General features: G+C 42.3%; 2 protein-coding genes across 5 annotated transcripts in view; both read right to left on the bottom strand.

Moving 5' to 3' along the window:
• Positions 1–586: 586 nt before the first annotated feature.
• Positions 587–2151, bottom strand: LOC117803991 (transmembrane protein 200A). The gene has a single exon (XM_034669137.1). It carries the CDS (start codon positions 2136–2138, stop codon positions 663–665), a length of 1476 nt encoding a protein of 491 aa, XP_034525028.1. The 5' UTR covers positions 2139–2151; the 3' UTR covers positions 587–662.
• A 6516-nt stretch (positions 2152–8667) lies between these two features.
• The window catches only part of LOC100473285 (transmembrane protein 200A), a 77020-nt gene continuing 61646 nt past the window's right edge, over positions 8668–24041 (bottom strand). For all 4 annotated transcript variants that reach the window (XM_034669134.1, XM_011230018.3, XM_034669135.1 and 1 more), the window contains one exon: positions 8668–11631. In XM_034669134.1, the coding sequence (XP_034525025.1) occupies positions 10140–11615 (1476 nt within the window). In that variant the 5' untranslated portion in view covers positions 11616–11631 and the 3' untranslated portion in view covers positions 8668–10139. The remainder of the gene's footprint in view (positions 11632–24041) is intronic.

Below are 24041 nucleotides of genomic sequence, written 5' to 3'. Positions count from 1 at the left end.
GATATACCTACCCAGAGCTCAGGGTACTAGTCACAACCAACTTAAATAATTCCTATCAATTAGCTCACATAAAACTAAACCAGTTTCACCAATTCACATTATTTAGCTCGCCCAGAAACTGGATCTTTCTCCTTTTAAATAATTTAACCAATTTTGGGGGGGGAAAAAGCAGTTTTTAGAAAATCACACCTAAGATTTGTACTCATGCTCATTTACACACTTATGTTGAGTCTTGGGCCTAAATTTGGTACTTCGAGTCCCCACTTTGGTACCCTACCTTTTCCGAACTAGACACTTAGTTCTATGCAGATGACCATCAATGAGAGAACTTGAAAGTAAAGAAAGGGAGCTTTAGTATAGATGGAAGAGTTCTGTGTTCATATTGATAAAAGAGATAATACTTTCGAAGGCAGGGAAACTATAAAATCGTGTAATTATAGAAAGTCCTGCACTCATAAGTAACCCAAACATACAGCCGTCTCCACCACAGAATTAAGCAACCAGGTCTAACCCACTACAAACCATTTGATTAAAAAGGCTTATAACCCATACTTCAACAAGGNATTTGATTAAAAAGGCTTATAACCCATACTTCAACAAGGAAACAAGGGTGAAAATAGTTTTAAAATATATAGCCTCGTAAAATAATATATTTTTGAACATTAAAACCTCGTTTCAGAAGTTCCCCGCTTTAGGTTGTTACTCAAAAACTCATCATGTTCAAAACTCAAATTGTTATGAGATCTTGAAATCATGAGAAGCTTCTCCTTATTGGTAAAGTCTTTTTTGATTGCAGCTTGAGGCACAAGCAGCCTCTCCATGGGCTCCTCTTTATTCTCTAGTTTCATGTATCCTTTGCTATTGCTTCGATCCAACCGAGGCCAACTTGGGTGTTTCCGTTGTTCTGCCTGAACAGTTAGGGTGGAGGGACCCCTGTCTAAGTCTAAGGATTTTGAATGTGACGAGAGCAAATGTAAAGATGTGTTGGACCCAAACTGTCTTCTAGCAGCCCCAGGAGACAAGAGTTGTCCGGCCCCGGGTCCGAGGGCCACAGAGGACTTGTACTGGCTCGACAATGACTCCCCAGTGGAATTATTCCTTGGGAACATCGTGCTGACTGGCTGGAAGGACTCACCGGCACTGGGCAAAGGGACCACTAGGGAATCCATTGACAAATTCCTTGACCTACTTTTGAGGTTCTCGGCATCTTCAGTGATGTTATCTATACTGGGCTCATCAATAACACAGTTATTAAGTTTGATCACAGGCAATGTAAAAGCACTGATGGACGATGACACAATTGATCTGGTTTCACATTTCTTAGGGCCACTGGTCTTATCATCAGTCATCTTGGAGGGAGGTGGGTAGAGGCCAAAGACAGAGACGGAGCTGTCCGAAAGCAATGGTGGCATGAGGTGCCCCAAACTCTTATTTTCGTTGAGCGCAAGTTCATCTTCCTCAACAGAGCTGTCCATCCGAAAACTGCTCCTGAAACCCGAGAACGAGGCAATGGTATTTGCGGCCAGCCTCGAGGCACAGGAGCTCCCATTCTGTTTTACTTCTGTGTCTCCCATCAAACCAGTGTAGATGCCATTCATATGCTTTTGCTCCTTGATCCTCAGCGTGTGGATGTCGATGACTGTGGAATAGATATCCCTCATGTGTATGATTTTGGTTTCCTTGTCACGGTTCTCATGAAGAATGGCATTAGCACAAATGAAAATGAAAATGCCAATCCCCATGGTGAAAGGGCCAAGCATTTTCATTTTATCAGAATGCAAATGTTGCTCAAAGAAGCGGACCACCACGCCACCTTGGTTCCGAATGACCTGAGTCTCGTTGGTTGACAGGGTCGTCTCAGCATCAATAAAATGTTCTTTTTGGGGCCAATATCCAAGGACCGCCATGGCAATTCCTACAATGGAGATAAGCACTCCTAAAATGAGGAAGAAACCAGATGGGGAATAAAGCCGGATTTTGCCTCGAACCACCACGACATCGGCCTGAGGCCGCCGCCGGACGGGTTTCTTCTCTTGGGCAGTAGGCGATGGGCTGAGGCTGACATGATGCTGCGACCTGGACGAGTCTTGCCTTTTCAAGGCGGCCAGGCCGGTTATCACTCCACCGGTTGCTATCATAGCTCAGTCTTTTGCTCTGAAAAGAAGGAAAAAAGATGATGATCTAATACGTTCCAGGACACGCTCATCAGTTCAACAATTATTTATATGTTTTTGCTTTTGTTGTTTCATATAATGAAAAGGGGCAGAAGAATATCTTTTTAATTGACATAGTTTGTGTAGAAGTTTTGTTTATTGAATAATGTAAAATCCTGGAGATTTCCTTTATTGGCTGAACTGATGTCTCTATTATTAATGAAACGTGAGCTGAAGGTATATTTTACTTAAATAATTTTTCACTTATATAAGAAAGTCCCTGGTCACAAGTTTCTCTCTCTCTCTCTCTCTCACACACACACACACACGTGCCATCTTTCATTATGTGTGTTATTTTAAAGAAATGGGAGGGGCGCCTGGATGGCACAGCGGTTAAGCGTCTGCCTTCAGATCAGGGCCTGATCCCGGCGTTATGGGATCAAGCCCCACGTCAGGCTCCTCTGCTATGAGCCTGCTTCTTCCTCTCCCACTCCCCCTGCTTGTGTTTCCTCTCTCACTGGCTGTCTCTATCTCTGTCAAATAAATAAATAAAATCTTTAAAAAAAAAAAAAAGAAATGGGAAAATCTGGAGCACTTAATAGGCCCCACACCATCAAACCCTAGACTCACAAAGAGAATACATTCCAGCCACTCACAGTTTAAAATCCACTCTTGTGAAAGTCACCAGTGAACTCTTAACTCCCACATTTCATTCCCCCTCTCCATTCTCCACCTCCTTATTTCTCTGTGTCCATGAACACTGCTGACCCCTCTTTCCTTGAAACTCTCTCTTCTCCAGTCTTTTATGACCCTAAGTCTGGCTCTTCCCTGACCTCACTTACTGCTTCAATTTTGGCTCATCGTCGCTCACCTACACGTAGACCACCTTCCTGAGAGGCCTATCTTTGACTGTCTCTTTATAGCCCCCTTGGCATTCATATGCGCTCTTACCCGCCACCATTACATCTGTGCTAATGAACCCCAAGCCTGTCTTTCAGACTGTAGACCGAGCTCCCATTTCACCTCTCCACCTCGCCACCGGGGGCACATGTACAATCACGCACCGCTAGCAAAGCTGAACTCACCTCCCCCAGTACTGTTTGTCTGACTTCCTTAATGTGTCACTTCTTAGGTTTGACTCTTCATAATTACCTTTAACTCCTTCCTTTCTTCCTTCTTTCATCTCCCCATCAGGTTCTAAATCCTAGAAACGTTCACTATCTGATGTCTTTCAGTTCTACCCTCCATTCCAATCCTACCCCTCCCCGCCCAGGGCAGCGAGCAGTACCTCTTCCTAGACCATTATAATAACCTCCCAGCCCGCCTTCCAAACTCCAATTTCTCTTCCTCCAGTTGAGCTTACACGCTGAGGACAGATTAATTATCTGATTAATTATCCTCAAACACAGCTCTGAAATTGTTTAAAGAGTGGAATCATGGATAAAGCATTCCCCATTACCTGGCAGAGTTAAATCTGGGATTTCAGGCCCAGGGGATTTAGCTTTCTCTCTAACTGCTCCCTCTCATTTACATAAAACTAAACCCTAACGATGTTCCCTGTACTTCATTCTGTACTATTTCTGTGACTTTGTTAATAACGTTTCATTCATCTAGAGTCCCCCTTACCCTCCACACCACGTTGCACATATTAACATCTGGCTAGTCATCAAAGCTCGTACCCCACTTCCTTTAGAAAGCCTTCTTTGACTCATTCAGCAAATTCCATCCGAGCCATCATTTCTCAGTGCATTTTAGCAAGTATTCTATGGCACTTGTTTCATTATAAAGGCTCAGTTCTTTCAATTCTTGTGGTCAGACATCAAGTTCAATTCATATTTTCATTACCAAAAACATTCAATAAAATAACTTGCACATAGCCAGTGTTCGAGAAACATATGCTAAAATGTTCAACAAGAGAGTACTTCTTTTCCTGAGATTTGTTGGATGACCATCACTTTACTATACTAACTTTCCTAGTGAAAAATACGAACAAAATTAATACCAAAACAAAAAGCAGCATNTTATGCTAAAATGTTCACTAAGAGAGTAATTCTTTTCCTGAGATTTGTTGGATGACCATCACTTTACTATACTAACTTTCCTAGTGAAAAATATGAACAAACAAAATTAATACCAAAACAAAAAGCAACATGTTGTGAGTTGGTAAAATATTTGTCATTATTTGTAAGAATAGTTCTCAAGCTGCCAGATCTGGATGGTAGGAAACAGAGGATATTTTAGGACTCACAAGGTCTCTGGCAAATTTTTGAGAGGGTTTCTTCGCAGCATCAAATCTCATCTTGTGAAATTGAGCTTTCCTTTTGAATCGCTATTTATGGTTTCTGAATTGAGGTTAAATAACCAGGGTTGTGGATGGTATCTACATTTTAAGCTAGTTGAACAAGCTGCTGAGTAAATCCAGCCTTCACTGGAATTACAACTAGGATTAAAATAGTTTAATGCTGGAAGAACAAGCTATATTGTAACCCATAGCATTAAGTCTATGAAAGTCATCAAAGCATACATTCTTCAGTTCAGAACTTCTCCTCAACCTTGGCTACCACGGAGCTTAGTGTCAGCCTGTGTTTTCTTGATCCCAAGACAGTTTCAAATGTTTGAACAAAACAATTTGATGAGCTAGAAGCCATCTAACTCAGTTATTTCCATGTGGTGGGATGAGGATTTAGTTTGCGATCCTTCTGAACAGAATGAAAATAAGGCAAAGGCTTCCATCTGGTTTGAAAGCCACCACCGTGAACTACCATTCCATATTGAATCCGAGTCCACCTCCATTTGTTAAAACATTTCTGCTAGCATTGCTACTCTCCATTCCGGAGGCTGACAGAGGAGAGGGGGCTGGAAGAAAAAATCAGATTTGAGAAAAATGGAACAGGATAGGAAGGCAGAAAAAATGTGACAATGAGTGGGCTTTGTGTGCAAGCAAGTAGATTAGACTAGACAGGAAGGAAAAGCAAGGGCAGTCTGTGTGAAAACTTACAGCAAATGGAAGGAGAAAAGAGTCCGGGTGGAGTTTAGAAATAAAGAACATGGTAGGGGGAAATGAAAGGATCCCATGGCTTCTTCAGTCAGGCTGCCCTGGCCAGGCCCAGACAGGGGCACCAGGGCTCTCAAGAATCAGCAAGCTCAGGGTAGGTGCCAATGTCCTTCCTCAGTGATCTGTTGTTCTGACTAGGCCCAAAGTGACCCGGAGGGGAAAGCAAAGGTGCTTAAACACAGGCACCGCTTCAAAGAACTTGAACCCCAGTGTAGGAGCTGGTCTATCTCTGTAAAACAGACTTAATACCCCTAGGATGAAAGTTGCTATTATGGAGGACTTGAACAGCAGCGTCCTGCAGGTGAAAGCAACTTTCATCACAGTGAAAAGTCGAATGAATAGTATTTCAGGTAAGGTCAGGAGAAGGCAAGGCTGAAACCCAGAGCCCTGCTCTGCCTCTAGCCCCCGGCTCAGCACTGAGGGAGGAAACCAGGTAAGGCTCGAGAGGAAAGGGAAGGCCAGGTCTTGGAAGGTAGCAGGAGTCACTCTCAAGTCCCTGAATATTCCGTTCATATGTGATGGGGTCGGAGTAGGACACAAGTACTGTTGTTATAATTTTAGGAAAATTAATCTCAACTTGTAGACTGAAGCAGTGATGAGAGACTGACACTGGGAACAACAGAAAGATGCTAATTGGCAGTTCTGCGATAAGAAGCCTGGGGAATTTAAAACGTGGAGGGGGTACTTGCACAGGGCTCTGCCCCCCCAAACCGCAATGTTAACTTGGTTTATGGTGTTCAGTCTATGCGAAAGCAGCCTAAATCTTTTTTTTTTTTTTTAATTTATGCTGCAAAGCCACATCCCCTCCATCCAACACTTGTTTCACTGTGTGTCTGCTCTACCGTCCCAGGGCAGGGCTGGGACTTTTTCCTTAAAGATCCAAGGGAAGAATTTTACTGAATTTCATTCTGTTAACTTGGGCACAGACTGTGCTTCCCAATCTCTCCGGATCCAAAGCTTTACCTAAACTTTTGGAACTTGAAGGAAGCCCTGTGGTACTCCAATAGAGACCTCCTCCTACGTGGGTGCTGTTGGCTTGTGTGGCTAGTCTCTCGTATAATTAGTAAACGCCGAAATCTGGTATTGCGGTTACAGCACAAGACTCAAAATAGGTTTTCTGGCCTCAAGAATACAATGATCAGCAACCAGCTTTTTGGGGAGGCCATTTGACTAGTTATAAATAAACCTAACTAGAGGGTCAGCCGCACTCATTTTCCATATTCTCCAAAGAGGTATCATGCTTTTGTCAGAGGTCAAACTAAAAGACAGGTACGAATACAATCGTCATCTGTTGACAACCAAAAAAAAAAAAAATTAGTTTGGGTTAACTTTTAGCTACATATTCGTCAGCCTATTTTCCATTCCCAGGGCTCGTAAAGCAGCCACAGCATTGCTAGTCACAGCTATCAAGACGACCAGCTTACGATTTACACGTGCACCTTCTTCCTCACTGTGCAGACCAGCTTCCTGCTGGGCTGTCTCTGGGCCCTCACCATCTTACCCACTCATTGTAGATCTCAGAAATCATCAGGAGGGACGCAATCTCGGTGGCTACCTTCTGCCTACAGGTGTAGACTCTTGCACTCACTCCCGCACCCCGTTCTTGTCTACTCGCCTACCTGCAGCTCATCTTCCCTCTGGACCAGGCTTACTCTACCCTCTCTGCCAAAAGCTCTTTCTCCTTGACTGAGCAGATCTCTGCTTTGCATATCATATATTAACCCCACGCTATGATGTCTCACCGTGAGGCATAACTCTCCTACTCTTGCTCTGCTAATCATTTTAAAAGCCTGGTGTCCTTCACCCACATGACAAGCTTAAGCACACTGTGGAATTGGCTCTTCGTGGCATTCATCCACACCTAGGATTCGCATCCTCAGGGAAGCTTATTCCTGTATTCGTATGTCCTCTTCTGACCACACTGACCTACTGTTCTGACCACAGTGTGCGCCTCCCACACGTCAGATGTGGTTCCAGATGCATCCACACACTCCCATCTGAGATAAAGAGTAAGCATACTTGCAGAGTTGAGAGACGTCAGAAGTCTTTGAATCAGACATTCCTTTAACCAACTAAGGGCTGTCTAAGGTCCAACAGTGAAGCAGCAGAAAGAACAGGAATGGAATTCAAGTTTGCAGACTCCCAGGCCCAGTTCATTCTTGGTCCAATATTCCTCTTCCTATTGTTTTCAGGCTATCCCCATGCCTCACAGAATGCCGGGAATGTGATAAATGCTCAGCAAGTTTCTCTGTTGACCATAAATTGACTTGCAGAATGCCAGCCTATGACTGAAGTGTGCTGGAGACCAGGGCACTGCGTAAATAACACCCGGTCCTTGGTTTCAAGAAGTATGGAGTCCAGTCGGAGAGCAGTAGAGTACATCTTTAAAATGAAATGAACTAATTGCTCCGATGATAGACTTACACTGGACAGCGCTCTACCACACTGTCTGGAGGAACTGGGGTGGGGGTGGGGCTCCAAGAAGCAGCAGCAGTGGAGGCTTGGCGTATCTGTAGGAGTCTGCCATGCAAACAGATTCGAATTCACTTGTGTTCCTCCCTGTTTTACAACGGTCCTCACAATATGGTTTTTCTGCATCTTCTCAGCTGAAGGATGCTTATCGTCCTAAATATATTTGATATTATCTTACTTCTGTGTTTGAGTTTTTATTCTTATCTCAGGTTTTAAAAATTCACCAGAATGTGAGGCTATCTGCCAAAAGGAAGTAAAAATTAATCTGTGCCTTCAGGACCAAACAAAAACATTATATAAAAACCCCATGTGGTATTCACAAATGTGACAGATGGAAATATTTTCTGTTCAAGCTAGAATAGTTTTAGGACTTTCTTCCCAGTAGAGACATTTTAAACTTTCAGACTGGGATTTTTAATCTATATCTTTAACAGAGTTGGAAGAGAAAATGCCAATGGGTGACTAATAGTTCAATTGTATTAAAGTTTAAAAAATTAGAATAGAGTAGAAATCATTTTTTAATGTGTAACATAATGGTTTTGCACATGGACACTGGAATCACAGAAACCTGATAGCCAGGCAACCTTGGACAAGTGTGGTTTTTTGTTTTGTTTGTTTGTTTAAGATTTATTCATTTATTTTAGAGAGAGAGAGAGAGAGTGCGTGAGTGGGCAAGCAGGGGGAAGGGCAGAGGGAGAAGGAGAGAATCTCCAGCACACTCCGCAGCAAGCACGGAGACTGGCACAAGGCTCGATCTCACGACCCTGAGATCATGTCCTGAGGCAAAATGAAGAGTCAGATGCTTAACTGACTGAGCCACCCAGGCACCCCTTGGACAAGTTGTTCTAAATTCTTATCTCAGTTCTTGTATCTGTAAAATGGCAAAAACCTTCTTTAATACACAGTATATAGTGCACTGGAGGCAGAAGACCAGGTGGGAAGGGCTTGGATTCCTCCACACCACTTAATAGCCACAANATAGTAAAATATTGAGTCCACTCTATTATAATACACAAGCTTGGTGTTCTAACAAGTAACATTGACCCAATTCAGGGAAGCTCGTGAGCCAACACAAGGTGGAATTGTGGGGAGCTACAAACAGAAATATATCTTCCTTCTCCTCTTCCACAACAGATGAATACTGATGCTCAGAAACATTTAGACATTGGGAAGAACCTGTAAAATTTCCTGAGTATTCCATTAAGCAGTTCTTACAACTGAATGTTACCTTAATGGAAAACATGACATTTTCTGTTGGAAACATTCATTTTCGTATTTGTTATCTTCGATAATTGAGAGCTACAATCCCCAAAATGTTTACACCATAAGAAAGTCTTTGGGGTCTTCATAAGGCTTTCCAGGCCAAGGTACATTTCAAGGCAATTTGTCAAGGACTAAATTTTCTTGAATCACCAAGCTAGTGATACACAAAGATAAAAAGAAATGTCAAGGTTAGCTGATTATTTTCCAAAGAACAGGATCTAAAAAATCTTGAGGGGAAAGAAGGGTGTGGGAATGAATGGATGCTGGATGATAAAGAGATGGCTAGGAAAGGTACTGAGACTAGTTAGCGCTAACTAAGCCATAGTGTATTTTTGTGACTAGTCAACATCTTCTTCATGTATATAATTATTTCAAGATAGCATTCCTACAAACTAAATTGGTTCATTCCTTTTTCAAGTTAGTTGCAAAGAAATTTTGATTCTGAATATCTAAAGTTACAAGCTAATAGCATTTTGATATTTACCCCTAAGAATACCTGGCATTCTCCGCCATGGCTCTTGAATACATGGTTTCTTGATAAAATACCACTAAAATAGAACTAATAATGAAAAAAGATATACCTACCCAGAGCTCAGGGTACTAGTCACAACCAACTTAAATAATTCCTATCAATTAGCTCACATAAAACTAAACCAGTTTCACCAATTCACATTATTTAGCTCGCCCAGAAACTGGATCTTTCTCCTTTTAAATAATTTAACCAATTTTGGGGGGGAAAAAAGCAGTTTTTAGAAAATCACACCTAAGATTTGTACTCATGCTCATTTACACACTTATGTTGAGTCTTGGGCCTAAATTTGGTACTTCGAGTCCCCACTTTGGTACCCTACCTTTTCCGAACTAGACACTTAGTTCTATGCAGATGACCATCAATGAGAGAACTTGAAAGTAAAGAAAGGGAGCTTTAGTATAGATGGAAGAGTTCTGTGTTCATATTGATAAAAGAGATAATACTTTCGAAGGCAGGGAAACTATAAAATCGTGTAATTATAGAAAGTCCTGCAATCATAAGTAACCCAAACATACAGCCGTCTCCACCACAGAATTAAGCAACCAGGTCTAACCCACTACAAACCATTTGATTAAAAAGGCTTATAACCCATACTTCAACAAGGAAACAAGGGTGAAAATAGTTTTAAAATATATAGCCTCGTAAAATAATATATTTTTGAACATTAAAACCTCGTTTCAGAAGTTCCCCGCTTTAGGTTGTTACTCAAAAACTCATCATGTTCAAAACTCAAATTGTTATGAGATCTTGAAATCATGAGAAGCTTCTCCTTATTGGTAAAGTCTTTTTTGATTGCAGCTTGAGGCACAAGCAGCCTCTCCATGGGCTCCTCTTTATTCTCTAGTTTCATGTATCCTTTGCTATTGCTTCGATCCAACCGAGGCCAACTTGGGTGTTTCCGTTGTTCTGCCTGAACAGTTAGGGTGGAGGGACCCCTGTCTAAGTCTAAGGATTTTGAATGTGACGAGAGCAAATGCAAAGATGTGTTGGACCCAAACTGTCTTCTAGCAGCCCCAGGAGACAAGAGTTGTCCGGCCCCGGGTCCGAGGGCCACAGAGGACTTGTACTGGCTCGACAATGACTCCCCAGTGGAATTATTCCTTGGGAACATCGTGCTGACTGGCTGGAAGGACTCACCGGCACTGGGCAAAGGGACCACTAGGGAATCCATTGACAAATTCCTTGACCTACTTTTGAGGTTCTCGGCGTCTTCAGTGATGTTATCTATACTGGGCTCATCAATAACACAGTTATTAAGTTTGATCACAGGCAATGTAAAAGCACTGATGGACGATGACACAATTGATCTGGTTTCACATTTCTTAGGGCCACTGGTCTTATCATCAGTCATCTTGGAGGGAGGTGGGTAGAGGCCAAAGACAGAGACGGAGCTGTCCGAAAGCAATGGTGGCATGAGGTGCCCCAAACTCTTATTTTCGTTGAGCGCAAGTTCATCTTCCTCAACAGAGCTGTCCATCCGAAAACTGCTCCTGAAACCCGAGAACGAGGCAATGGTATTTGCGGCCAGCCTCGAGGCACAGGAGCTCCCATTCTGTTTTACTTCTGTGTCTCCCATCAAACCAGTGTAGATGCCATTCATATGCTTTTGCTCCTTGATCCTCAGCGTGTGGATGTCGATGACTGTGGAATAGATATCCCTCATGTGTATGATTTTGGTTTCTTTGTCACGGTTCTCATGAAGAATGGCATTAGCACAAATGAAAATGAAAATGCCAATCCCCATGGTGAAAGGGCCAAGCATTTTCATTTTATCAGAATGCAAATGTTGCTCAAAGAAGCGGACCACCACGCCACCTTGGTTCCGAATGACCTGAGTCTCGTTGGTTGACAGGGTCGTCTCAGCATCAATAAAATGTTCTTTTTGGGGCCAATATCCAAGGACCGCCATGGCAATTCCTACAATGGAGATAAGCACTCCTAAAATGAGGAAGAAACCAGATGGGGAATAAAGCCGGATTTTGCCTCGAACCACCACGACATCGGCCTGAGGCCGCCGCCGGACGGGTTTCTTCTCTTGGGCAGTAGGCGATGGGCTGAGGCTGACATGATGCTGCGACCTGGACGAGTCTTGCCTTTTCAAGGCGGCCAGGCCGGTTATCACTCCACCGGTTGCTATCATAGCTCAGTCTTTTGCTCTGAAAAGAAGGAAAAAAGATGATGATCTAATACGTTCCAGGACACGCTCATCAGTTCAACAATTATTTATATGTTTTTGCTTTTGTTGTTTCATATAATGAAAAGGGGCAGAAGAATATCTTTTTAATTGACATAGTTTGTGTAGAAGTTTTGTTTATTGAATAATGTAAAATCCTGGAGATTTCCTTTATTGGCTGAACTGATGTCTCTATTATTAATGAAACGTGAGCTGAAGGTATATTTTACTTAAATAATTTTTCACTTATATAAGAAAGTCCCTGGTCACAAGTTTCTCTCTCTCTCTCTCTCTCACACACACACACACACGTGCCATCTTTCATTATGTGTGTTATTTTAAAGAAATGGGAGGGGCGCCTGGATGGCACAGCGGTTAAGCGTCTGCCTTCAGATCAGGGCCTGATCCCGGCGTTATGGGATCAAGCCCCACGTCAGGCTCCTCTGCTATGAGCCTGCTTCTTCCTCTCCCACTCCCCCTTTGTGTTTCCTCTCTCACTGGCTGTCTCTATCTCTGTCAAATAAATAAATAAAATCTTTAAAAAAAAAAAAAAGAAATGGGAAAATCTGGAGCACTTAATAGGCCCCACACCATCAAACCCTAGACTCACAAAGAGAATACATTCCAGCCACTCACAGTTTAAAATCCACTCTTGTGAAAGTCACCAGTGAACTCTTAACTCCCACATTTCATTCCCCCTCTCCATTCTCCACCTCCTTATTTCTCTGTGTCCATGAACACTGCTGACCCCTCTTTCCTTGAAACTCTCTCTTCTCCAGTCTTTTATGACCCTAAGTCTGGCTCTTCCCTGACCTCACTTACTGCTTCAATTTTGGCTCATCGTCGCTCACCTACACGTAGACCACCTTCCTGAGAGGCCTATCTTTGACTGTCTCTTTATAGCCCCCTTGGCATTCATATGCGCTCTTACCCGCCACCATTACATCTGTGCTAATGAACCCCAAGCCTGTCTTTCAGACTGTAGACCGAGCTCCCATTTCACCTCTCCACCTCGCCACCGGGGGCACATGTACAATCACGCACCGCTAGCAAAGCTGAACTCACCTCCCCCAGTACTGTTTGTCTGACTTCCTTAATGTGTCACTTCTTAGGTTTGACTCTTCATAATTACCTTTAACTCCTTCCTTTCTTCCTTCTTTCATCTCCCCATCAGGTTCTAAATCCTAGAAACGTTCACTATCTGATGTCTTTCAGTTCTACCCTCCATTCCAATCCTACCCCTCCCCGCCCAGGGCAGCGAGCAGTACCTCTTCCTAGACCATTATAATAACCTCCCAGCCCGCCTTCCAAACTCCAATTTCTCTTCCTCCAGTTGAGCTTACACGCTGAGGACAGATTAATTATCTGATTAATTATCCTCAAACACAGCTCTGAAATTGTTTAAAGAGTGGAATCATGGATAAAGCATTCCCCATTACCTGGCAGAGTTAAATCTGGGATTTCAGGCCCAGGGGATTTAGCTTTCTCTCTAACTGCTCCCTTTCATTTACATAAAACTAAACCCTAACGATGTTCCCTGTACTTCATTCTGTACTATTTCTGTGACTTTGTTAATAACGTTTCATTCATCTAGAGTCCCCCTTACCCTCCACACCACGTTGCACATATTAACATCTGGCTAGTCATCAAAGCTCGTACCCCACTTCCTTTAGAAAGCCTTCTTTGACTCATTCAGCAAATTCCATCCGAGCCATCATTTCTCAGTGCATTTTAGCAAGTATTCTATGGCACTTGTTTCATTATAAAGGCTCAGTTCTTTCAATTCTTGTGGTCAAACATCAAGTTCAATTCATATTTTCATTACCAAAAACATTCAATAAAATAACTTGCACATAGCCAGTGTTCGAGAAACTTATGCTAAAATGTTCACTAAGAGAGTAATTCTTTTCCTGAGATTTGTTGGATGACCATCACTTTACTATACTAACTTTCCTAGTGAAAAATATGAACAAACAAAATTAATACCAAAACAAAAAGCAACATGTTGTGAGTTGGTAAAATATTTGTCATTATTTGTAAGAATAGTTCTCAAGCTGCCAGATCTGGATGGTAGGAAACAGAGGATATTTTAGGACTCACAAGGTCTCTGGCAAATTTTTGAGAGGGTTTCTTCGCAGCATCAAATCTCATCTTGTGAAATTGAGCTCTCCTTTTGAATCACTATTTATGGTTTCTGAATTGAGGTTAAATAACCAGGGTTGTGGATGGTATCTACATTTTAAGCTAGTTGAACAAGCTGCTGAGTAAATCCAGCCTTCACTGGAATTACAACTAGGATTAAAATAGTTTAATGCTGGAAGAACAAGCTATATTGTAACCCATAGCATTAAGTCTATGAAAGTCATCAAAGCATACATTCTTCAGTTCAGAACTTCTCCTCAACCTTGGCTACCACGGAGCTTAGTGTCAGCCTGTGTTTTCTTGATCCCAAGACAGTTTCAAATGTTTGAACAAAACAATTTGATGAGCTAGAAGCCATCTAACTCAGTTATTTCCATGTGGTGGGATGAGGATTTAGTTTGCGATCCTTCTGAACAGAATGAAAATAAGGCAAAGGCTTCCATCTGGTTTGAAAGCCACCACCGTGAACTACCATTCCATATTGAATCCGAGTCCACCTCCATTTGTTAAAACATTTCTGCTAGCATTGCTACTCTCCATTCCGGAGGCTGACAGAGGAGAGGGGGCTGGAAGAAAAAATCAGATTTGAGAAAAATGGAACAGGATAGGAAGGCAGAAAAAATGTGACAATGAGTGGGCTTTGTGTGCAAGCAAGTAGATTAGACTAGACAGGAAGGAAAAGCAAGGGCAGTCTGTGTGAAAACTTACAGCAAATGGAAGGAGAAAAGAGTCCGGGTGGAGTTTAGAAATAAAGAACATGGTAGGGGGAAATGAAAGGATCCCATGGCTTCTTCAGTCAGGCTGCCCTGGCCAGGCCCAGACAGGGGCACCAGGGCTCTCAAGAATCAGCAGGCTCAGGGTAGGTGCCAATGTCCTTCCTCAGTGATCTGTTGTTCTGACTAGGCCCAAAGTGACCCGGAGGGGAAAGCAAAGGTGCTTAAACACAGGCACCGCTTCAAAGAACTTGAACCCCAGTGTAGGAGCTGGTCTATCTCTGTAAAACAGAATTAATACCCCTAGGATGAAAGTTGCTATTATGGAGGACTTGAACAGCAGCGTCCTGCAGGTGAAAGCAACTTTCATCACAGTGAAAAGTCGAATGAATAGTATTTCAGGTAAGGTCAGGAGAAGGCAAGGCTGAAACCCAGAGCCCTGCTCTGCCTCTAGCCCCCGGCTCAGCACTGAGGGAGGAAACCAGGTAAGGCTCGAGAGGAAAGGGAAGGCCAGGTCTTGGAAGGTAGCAGGTGTCACTCTCAAGTCCCTGAATATTCTGTTCATATGTGATGGGGTCGGAGTAGGACACAAGTACTGTTGTTATAATCTTAGGAAAATTAATCTCAACTTGTAGACTGAAGCAGTGATGAGAGACTGACACTGGGAACAACAGAAAGATGCTAATTGGCAGTTCTGCGATAAGAAGCCTGGGGAACTGAAAACGTGGAGGGGGTACTTGCACAGGGCTCTGCCCCCCCAAACCGCAATGTCAACTTGGTTTATGGTGTTCAGTCTATGCGAAAGCAGCCTAAATCTTTTTTTTTTTTTTTAATTTATGCTGCAAAGCCACATCCCCTCCATCCAACACTTGTTTCACTGTGTGTCTGCTCTACCGTCCCAGGGCAGGGCTGGGACTTTTTCCTTAAAGATCCAAGGGAAGAATTTTACTGAATTTCATTCTGTTAACTTGGGCACAGACTGTGCTTCCCAATCTCTCCGGATCCAAAGCTTTACCTAAACTTTTGGAACTTGAAGGAAGCCCTGTGGTACTCCAATAGAGACCTCCTCCTACGTGGGTGCTGTTGGCTTGTGTGGCTAGTCTCTCGTATAATTAGTAAACGCCGAAATCTGGTATTGCGGTTACAGCACAAGACTCAAAATAGGTTTTCTGGCCTCAAGAATACAATGATCAGCAACCAGCTTTTTGGGGAGGCCATTTGACTAGTTATAAATAAACCTAACTAGAGGGTCAGCCGCACTCATTTTCCATATTCTCCAAAGAGGTATCATGCTTTTGTCAGAGGTCAAACTAAAAGACAGGTACGAATACAATCGTCATCTGTTGACAACCAAAAAAAAAAAAAATTAGTTTGGGTTAACTTTTAGCTACATATTCGTCAGCCTATTTTCCATTCCCAGGGCTCGTAAAGCAGCCACAGCATTGCTAGTCACAGCTATCAAGACGACCAGCTTACGATTTACACGTGCACCTTCTTCCTCACTGTGCAGACCAGCTTCCTGCTGGGCTGTCTCTGGGCCCTCATCATCTTACCCACTCATTGTAGATCTCAGAAATCATCAGGAGGGACGCAATCTCGGTGGCTACCTTCTGCCTACAGGTGTAGACTCTTGCACTCACTCCCGCACCCCGTTCTTGTCTACTCGCCTACCTGCAGCTCATCTTCCCTCTGGACCAGGCTTACTCTACCCTCTCTGCCAAAAGCTCTTTCTCCTTGACTGAGCAGATCTCTGCTTTGCATATCATATATTAACCCCACGCTATGATGTCTCACCGTGAGGCATAACTCTCCTACTCTTGCTCTGCTAATCATTTTAAAAGCCTGGTGTCCTTCACCCACATGACAAGCTTAAGCACACTGTGGAACTGGCTCTTCGTGGCATTCATCCACACCTAGGATTCGCATCCTCAGGGAAGCTTATTCCTGTATTCGTATGTCCTCTTCTGACCACACTGACCTACTGTTCTGACCACAGTGTGCGCCTCCCACACGTCAGATGTGGTTCCAGATGCATCCACACACTCCCATCTGAGATAAAGAGTAAGCATACTTGCAGAGTTGAGAGACGTCAGAAGTCTTTGAATCAGACATTCCTTTAACCAACTAAGGGCTGTCTAAGGTCCAACAGTGAAGCAGCAGAAAGAACAGGAATGGAATTCAAGTTTGCAGACTCCCAGGCCCAGTTCATTCTTGGTCCAATATTCCTCTTCCTATTGTTTTCAGGCTATCCCCATGCCTCACAGAATGCCGGGAATGTGATAAATGCTCAGCAAGTTTCTCTGTTGACCATAAATTGACTTGCAGAATGCCAGCCTATGACTGAAGTGTGCTGGAGACCAGGGCACTGCGTAAATAACACCCGGTCCTTGGTTTCAAGAAGTATGGAGTCCAGTCGGAGAGCAGTAGAGTACATCTTTAAAATGAAATGAACTAATTGCTCCGATGATAGACTTACACTGGACAGCGCTCTACCACACTGTCTGGAGGAACTGGGGTGGGGGTGGGGCTCCAAGAAGCAGCAGCAGTGGAGGCTTGGCGTATCTGTAGGAGTCTGCCATGCAAACAGATTCGAATTCACTTGTGTTCCTCCCTGTTTTACAACGGTCCTCACAATATGGTTTTTCTGCATCTTCTCAGCTGAAGGATGCTTATCGTCCTAAATATATTTGATATTATCTTACTTCTGTGTTTGAGTTTTTATTCTTATCTCAGGTTTTAAAAATTCACCAGAATGTGAGGCTATCTGCCAAAAGGAAGTAAAAATTAATCTGTGCCTTCAGGACCAAACAAAAACATTATATAGAAACCCCATGTGGTATTCACAAATGTGACAGATGGAAATATTTTCTGTTCAAGCTAGAATAGTTTTAGGACTTTCTTCCCAGTAGAGACATTTTAAACTTTCAGACTGGGATTTTTAATCTATATCTTTAACAGAGTTGGAAGAGAAAATGCCAATGGGTGACTAATAGTTCAATTGTATTAAAGTTTAAAAAATTAGAATAGAGTAGAAATCATTTTTTAATGTGTAACATAATGGTTTTGCACATGGACACTGGAATCACAGAAACCTGATAGCCAGGCAACCTTGGACAAGTGTGGTTTTTTGTTTTGTTTGTTTGTTTAAGATTTATTCATTTATTTTAGAGAGAGAGAGAGAGAGTGCGTGAGTGGGCAAGCAGGGGGAAGGGCAGAGGGAGAAGGAGAGAATCTCCAGCACACTCCGCAGCAAGCACGGAGACTGGCACAAGGCTCGATCTCACGACCCTGAGATCATGTCCTGAGGCAAAATGAAGAGTCAGATGCTTAACTGACTGAGCCACCCAGGCACCCCTTGGACAAGTTGTTCTAAATTCTTATCTCAGTTCTTGTATCTGTAAAATGGCAAAAACCTTCTTTAATACACAGTATATAGTGCACTGGAGGCAGAAGACCAGGTGGGAAGGGCTTGGATTCCTCCACACCACTTAATAGCCACAATTGAAAAATTGACTCAACTTCCTGGAGCCTCGGTGTCCTCATCTGTAAAATGGGGATAGAAACCGTACCTGTAAGGTTGTTGTAGAGCAAAGGAAATATTGAACACGAAGCATAACTCAGTATCTGGGAACTAAGGTCTACGTTAGTGACGTTAACTGTGTCTATTGTAAGGTCATGTTAAGGATAAAATGAAGTAATATCTATGAAATGTTTACTGTAGTGTGGATTGTAGTAAATTCTCCATAAACAATAGCTATTTTTATTAACTCTTCATTGCTCAGTACCATTAACTCTTTCATTGTTCTGCTAGGCAAACCAAAATATCTTTTAATATACTAAGTGAAATAATTAAAGATGGCTCACTGTGCGTGGAGAGGAAATTATGATTGCAAATTTGAACTAGGACTTAGAGCCAAAACTATCTGAATGGAGACTGTGTATTTTAGTGTCAGAAGCATTAATAATTTGGTAGTTATGAAGAAGAGCTGTGTTAATATAAAAGAGGCAGGTGAGGGATTATATAAAGCATGCCTTTCTTTTTAATTCTATTTCTTCAGATTTGGAGACCTGTCTTGAGACAAAAAAATAAAAGCAATAATAAAAATTAAGTAGGAAAACCCAAGCCAGTTCATCTGATATTTTTACTTATCTTAATGATGCAGTTGAACCAAACACACGAGTATCTGATCAATTCTGTAAGCACCGTTCTGCTTCTATTGGGACCCTTGGGCATAAAACAGACTGAAAATGAAGAGGAATATGGGGCTTGGGGATACAGGGACTAGAGAATTTGCCATAAGGGTGATATAAAGTGAAAACTGCAAAATGTTAATTTTGTGACAAGAGGTTTAAGCTATGATTTTGTGTACACCCGGAAGACCTTTGCTGATCTGTCTGGGGAGAAGGGTACCTTAATATTCAATATAATTCCACAGCTGCATGAGTGCTGGAACCAAAGGGAGATACAGAATTTTTTATAATTAGCAGAATGATACTCAAGTCCTTAAATATAAAATACCACTTTATGGTTGAGTACATCCTACGCATGCAGAAAATGCTAGAACACAGAATGGGCTTGGAAATCTATACGTGTTCTTTGTTACTGAAGCCAGCCTGGCAAACTGTAAAATATGGGCCCAAACCAATTACAGACTGTGTAACAATGACACAGAACAACTGCTCTCCCAGGACTAAAAGCCATGAAGCTCACAGAACACAGAAGTCTTCAGGAGGCCGAATAACAGATCCATAATGAGCTGTTAGACAAAACCCTGCTGAGACCCAGTGGGAAACATTTTCCGCAGGAACAGAAGAAATTAGAAGCCTATTTCCCTCAAAGTAGAAATATGATTCCTGCCTTGTACCCAATTCTTCAAATCTGGACAAGCACTTACAATGACTACCACACTCCCCGTTCACGGCGTTTCCAGGCAGGAAGTCGACTTGAAATGGATGCACAGAAGCTATTGCTCAATAAGTCACAGATTTACTAAAATGCAGGAGATTAGCTGAGATATTCCCGGATAAAGAGTTGAAACACTTAAAACCCCAGGCTGCACTTTGAGTACGGATTTCTCTTTGCCAGAAGAATATCTACAGTAACTTCGCTTAGAGGTACAGTGGCAACGTTTTTGGAGACAACATTGGTAAGGGAGACTCCAGTATTAATATCCTTTCCAGTGACTTTAAATGCCTAGAAAGTCCCAAACACACTGTTGACATTCCTACAAGACAAGGGGTGGGCTGAAGCTTGGTAGTAATTTCAATTCTACCATCTCCACTTTCTGGCAATGTCTTCTGTAAGTCCACCAGCTCTGTAGGTAATGAAGCTGGGCCAATACTGGTAAGGACGCCAAACATCTTCCTTTCTTCTCTACTGCAGATGAGGAACCATTTCTCACCAGAGCAAAACACCATTGAAATTAGCAATCAGCTGTGTCATCTTTTAATCCACAGTAACATACCATACATCAAGTTTCTTATAAGGCTTTCCAAACCATGGTAGCTCAAGGCTGCCATGAAGCATTTGTAAAACCCTAGGAACATGTTAGGAAATAATTTGAACCTCATCATTTCCACTAGAGAATTTCTTTTTCCCCCTAAGTGCAACTGGAGTAGGACTGCCCTTTAGACAAGGGAGGAAGAGGTGTGAGAGGTGGCCTCATGAGAGAGGGCAAGACCAAACTCCTCGCCAGTCACAAAAATGAATCTCTTCAGCTTGGAAATATAAAAGTCCTTTAGCATTAAGGAACAGACTCTTTAGGGAAGCTCCAGTAAAAGAGGCAGGGGGGTGCATGTGACTATTTCTATTTTCGTTTTCCTCATCTTTTCTCCTACTTGTACAGGCTAGTGGCGGCAAGGTGAATCAAGGAAAACAGTTTAGACTTGCAATTTAAAGAAAATTTTGTTAGTCAGTCTGTCCTTCTCCCTTCCTTTCCCCTCCCCCATCTTCCCTCCCCTCTGTGTGGAAGCTACTTGTGCTCAAGGTAAAAATCCAGCAATACAAGGTGAAGAGTAAGTACCGCCACCCCTGCTTTCCCTAGTTCCCTCCTAGAGGTCAGCAGAGTGTTGGATTTCTTGTAGCTCTTTAAGATGTGGGAAGAATGTTTTCTCATTTGGTTTCTTAAAATTGATTTATGCGAACTCTTTACATATTGAAGAAATCAGCTCTCTCGTAGGGATATGCCTGGTAAACACATTTAATTTATATTTTTTGCTTCTTTTTTTACTGTATTCTTTATCAAACAGAAAATTTCAATTATATATGGTCAGCCTTATCAGTGTGTTGATTAATGGCTTCATAGAATCATTAGAAAGATCTTCTTCAATGGAAGGTTAAAAATTCTCCCATGTTGGGGCACCTGGGGGGCACAGTTGGTTGGGCATCCGACTCTTGATTTTGGCTCAGGTCATGGTCTTGGGGTCGTGGGATTGGGCCCTGCAGTGGGCTTCACGCTCAATGCAGAGTCTGCTCTGCCCCTCCCCCCTCACACTTGCGTGGTCATGTGCACATGCACGCTCTCTCTCTCAGGTAAATAAATAAATCTTAAAAAAAAATTCTCCCATGTTTTCTTCCAGCAATTTTATGTTCTAATTCTCTTATATTTTAATTTTCTCATGTATCTGGATTTGTGTGTGTGTGTGTGTATAAGAATACAGGTAGGGATCTAACTCATTTACCAGAAATAAATTTCTCCTCCCTTGCTTCAAAATGCTACTTTCACTGCATATTAATTTCTTATAGTTGTACTATGTACCAAATCTCATATGCATTTTGGTCAATATTAAGGTTGACCATTCTGTTCCATTAATCTATTAATTTGCCTGAACCAAACTGATTTGATTACTATTCATATTAAAATACATATTTCGATACCTGATAAGATTAGTTTATTCTCATTCTCCTGCATCAAAAGTTTCTTGTCTATTCTTACACATTTTATGCAGCCTATGAACTTCAGAATTTGATTTTTAAAAATCTGGCATTTTTACTGAGATCCTGCTGGATCTCTACATAAATATAGGGAGAACTGACACTGTCATACCACAGCAGCATTTTATCCAAAAGTTTTATTTTATGGTCATAGTTGTTTTTTTTTTTTTTAACACAGATCTTTCTCATTTCTTGTTACTTTATGCTTCTTGGGTATATTGTCACTGAGTTTCCACTGTATAGCAGTGTGTTTTCTGTCACTACCATCTCTGTCTTCAACTGGTTGCCATTTGGATGTAGGAAGGCTACTGGATTTTTGTGCATTTACTAAGCTGCCTACTGAACTTGCTGACTGTTAAAAAAAAGTTTTTAGTTCATTCTCTTAGGTGTCCTAGAAGGACAATTACATCATCCAGATATATTTTTGCCTCCTCTTTCCCATTTTAAACCTACAATTGGCATTTTCTTTTTTTAAAAAAGATTTTATTTATTTATTTGAGAGAAAGAGAGAGATAATGAGTAGTGGGGAGGGGCAGAGGGAGAGAGAGAGAGAGAGAAGCAGACTCCTTGCTGAGCAAGGAGCCTGATGTGGGACTCAATCCCAGGACCTGGAGATCATAACCTGAGCCAAAGGGAGATGCTTAACTGACTGAGCCATCCAGATGCCCCTACAATTGGTATTTTCTAACTGTACCACCTAGGACCTGGACAGCTAAGGTAAACAAGTCAACAATAAGGAGGTGTGGCCATCCTCGCCTGGCTCCTGGATTTAATGGGAGTGCCTATGGTTTCACCACTGAGGAAGTACCAGTCAATGACTATTTTATGTAGGGTTTTTACTTAGATTCTAGGAGACAAAATTTATTATGTCAGAGCTGCTGCTGGATAGGGACACAGAGGAGGTAGAAGGAAAGAGGAGGGGAAGGGCAAAGGATAGATAAGACGGAAGAAAGAAAGGTGGGTACAGTGGAGGAAGAGAAGAAGAACCATGTTCTGGGGTGAGGGAGTATGGATTATTAATGCAATGTTAACTACCTGAAACCGTGAATCAGTTCTATATATTTTCTTTAAAATCCTTACTTCTTTCCATATCATCTTTTAAAAAACTATTACATAAGGTCAGGAATTGTCCTGCTGGGGATGCTAGGGTTTCCAGATCATCTATAAATCCTGACTGATCTGACTGATTAAACTAGCTGAGAGGGGAAAATCGAGAAGAATGATAAACTGCATACGATGTCAGGAATAGAAGAAAAAAAAACAACTGGAAAGAGTGTGTAGCGGAAAATGCTTTCAAGGGAGGTTTAACCTAACAGCAGCAAAGGATGGAACCATGTTTCTAAAAACACCATATGTGTATATCTCCACTTTCTACAAGAGTAGTGTATGTGGGGGTCATGCCTGAGATATTTTTAGCTTCAGATATCTGTTACACTTTATAATGGTTTGCTTCACTGGTAATTTCCTGTGAGAGAGGGCAATCTGAGAGAAAAATGGACAAAAGACATTCATAGTCCAGTCACAGAAGGAAAAAGTACAAATGTCCAGGTAGCAAAGGAAAAAAGCAACCCAACAGGAAAGAAAGAAATGCCGACTAAAGCAATTTCAAAAGTACAGATAGACCTTCACTTACTAATTGATAAAAAAGAAAAAGAGGGATTGATTATGCCCATTACTGGTGGGGTGTAAAGAAAATAAACCCCAGTAAGCTGTCAGTGAGAGGACACATTGATACTTCCCTGCAGTTAGTTTGGGAGTGACTTTCAAAAGGTTAAGTGTCCATTCCCTTTGTCCCCACCTTCCCCCCACCATTTCACTTCCATGACTACATCCTTGAGAAAGACTTGCGGAGGGGCGCCTGGGTGGCTCGGTGGTTAAGCGTCTGCCTTCGGCTCAGGGCGTGATCCCGGCGTTATGGGATCGAGTCCCACATCAGGCTCCTCCGCTATGAGCCTGCTTCTTCCTCTCCCACTCCCCCTGCTTGTGTTCCTTCTCTCGCTGGCTGTCTCTGTCTCTGTCTAATAAATAAATAAAATCTTAAAAAAAGAAAGAAAGACAGACTTGCGGAAGGATCCACAAAACGTGCGTTCAATGCTACGGCAATGGCCAAAGCTTGGAAATCACTTACGGGTTCATCACGAGAAGACTGGCTAAGGCAATCATGCTACATCTTTACGACAGAATATAATACCGATACTTAAAACAGTGAGTATGTACTAATGAGGAAAAATATTTACATCATATTTTTTAAAGATTTATTTATTTACTTTACAGGTCGGGGAGGGGCCGAGGGAGAGCGAGAATCTCAAGCAGACTCCACACTGAGCATGGAGCCTGACGCAGGGCTGGATCTCACGACCCTGAGATCATGACCTGAGCCAAAACCACGAGTCTGATGCCCAACCAACCCAGCCACCCGGGCGCCCCTATTTACATCATGTTTTTGAGATTTTTAGAACAGAAATACAGAGTGAGATCCTGTTTATGTCGCCCATACAGAACATGTGTTCGGATACGCACTGAAGGGACGTGGAGGGGCACACCACTGTGAACAGTGCTTATGTGTCGAGAAGAGGAACGCTCGCTCTACATGCAACCAAATTA

This window comes from Ailuropoda melanoleuca, chromosome 10, assembly GCF_002007445.2.
Source record: "Ailuropoda melanoleuca isolate Jingjing chromosome 10, ASM200744v2, whole genome shotgun sequence".
Taxonomy (NCBI): Eukaryota; Metazoa; Chordata; class Mammalia; order Carnivora; family Ursidae; genus Ailuropoda; species Ailuropoda melanoleuca.
The sequence above is the reverse complement of the archived record's forward strand: the minus strand, read 5'-3'. Positions and strand labels throughout refer to the sequence as shown.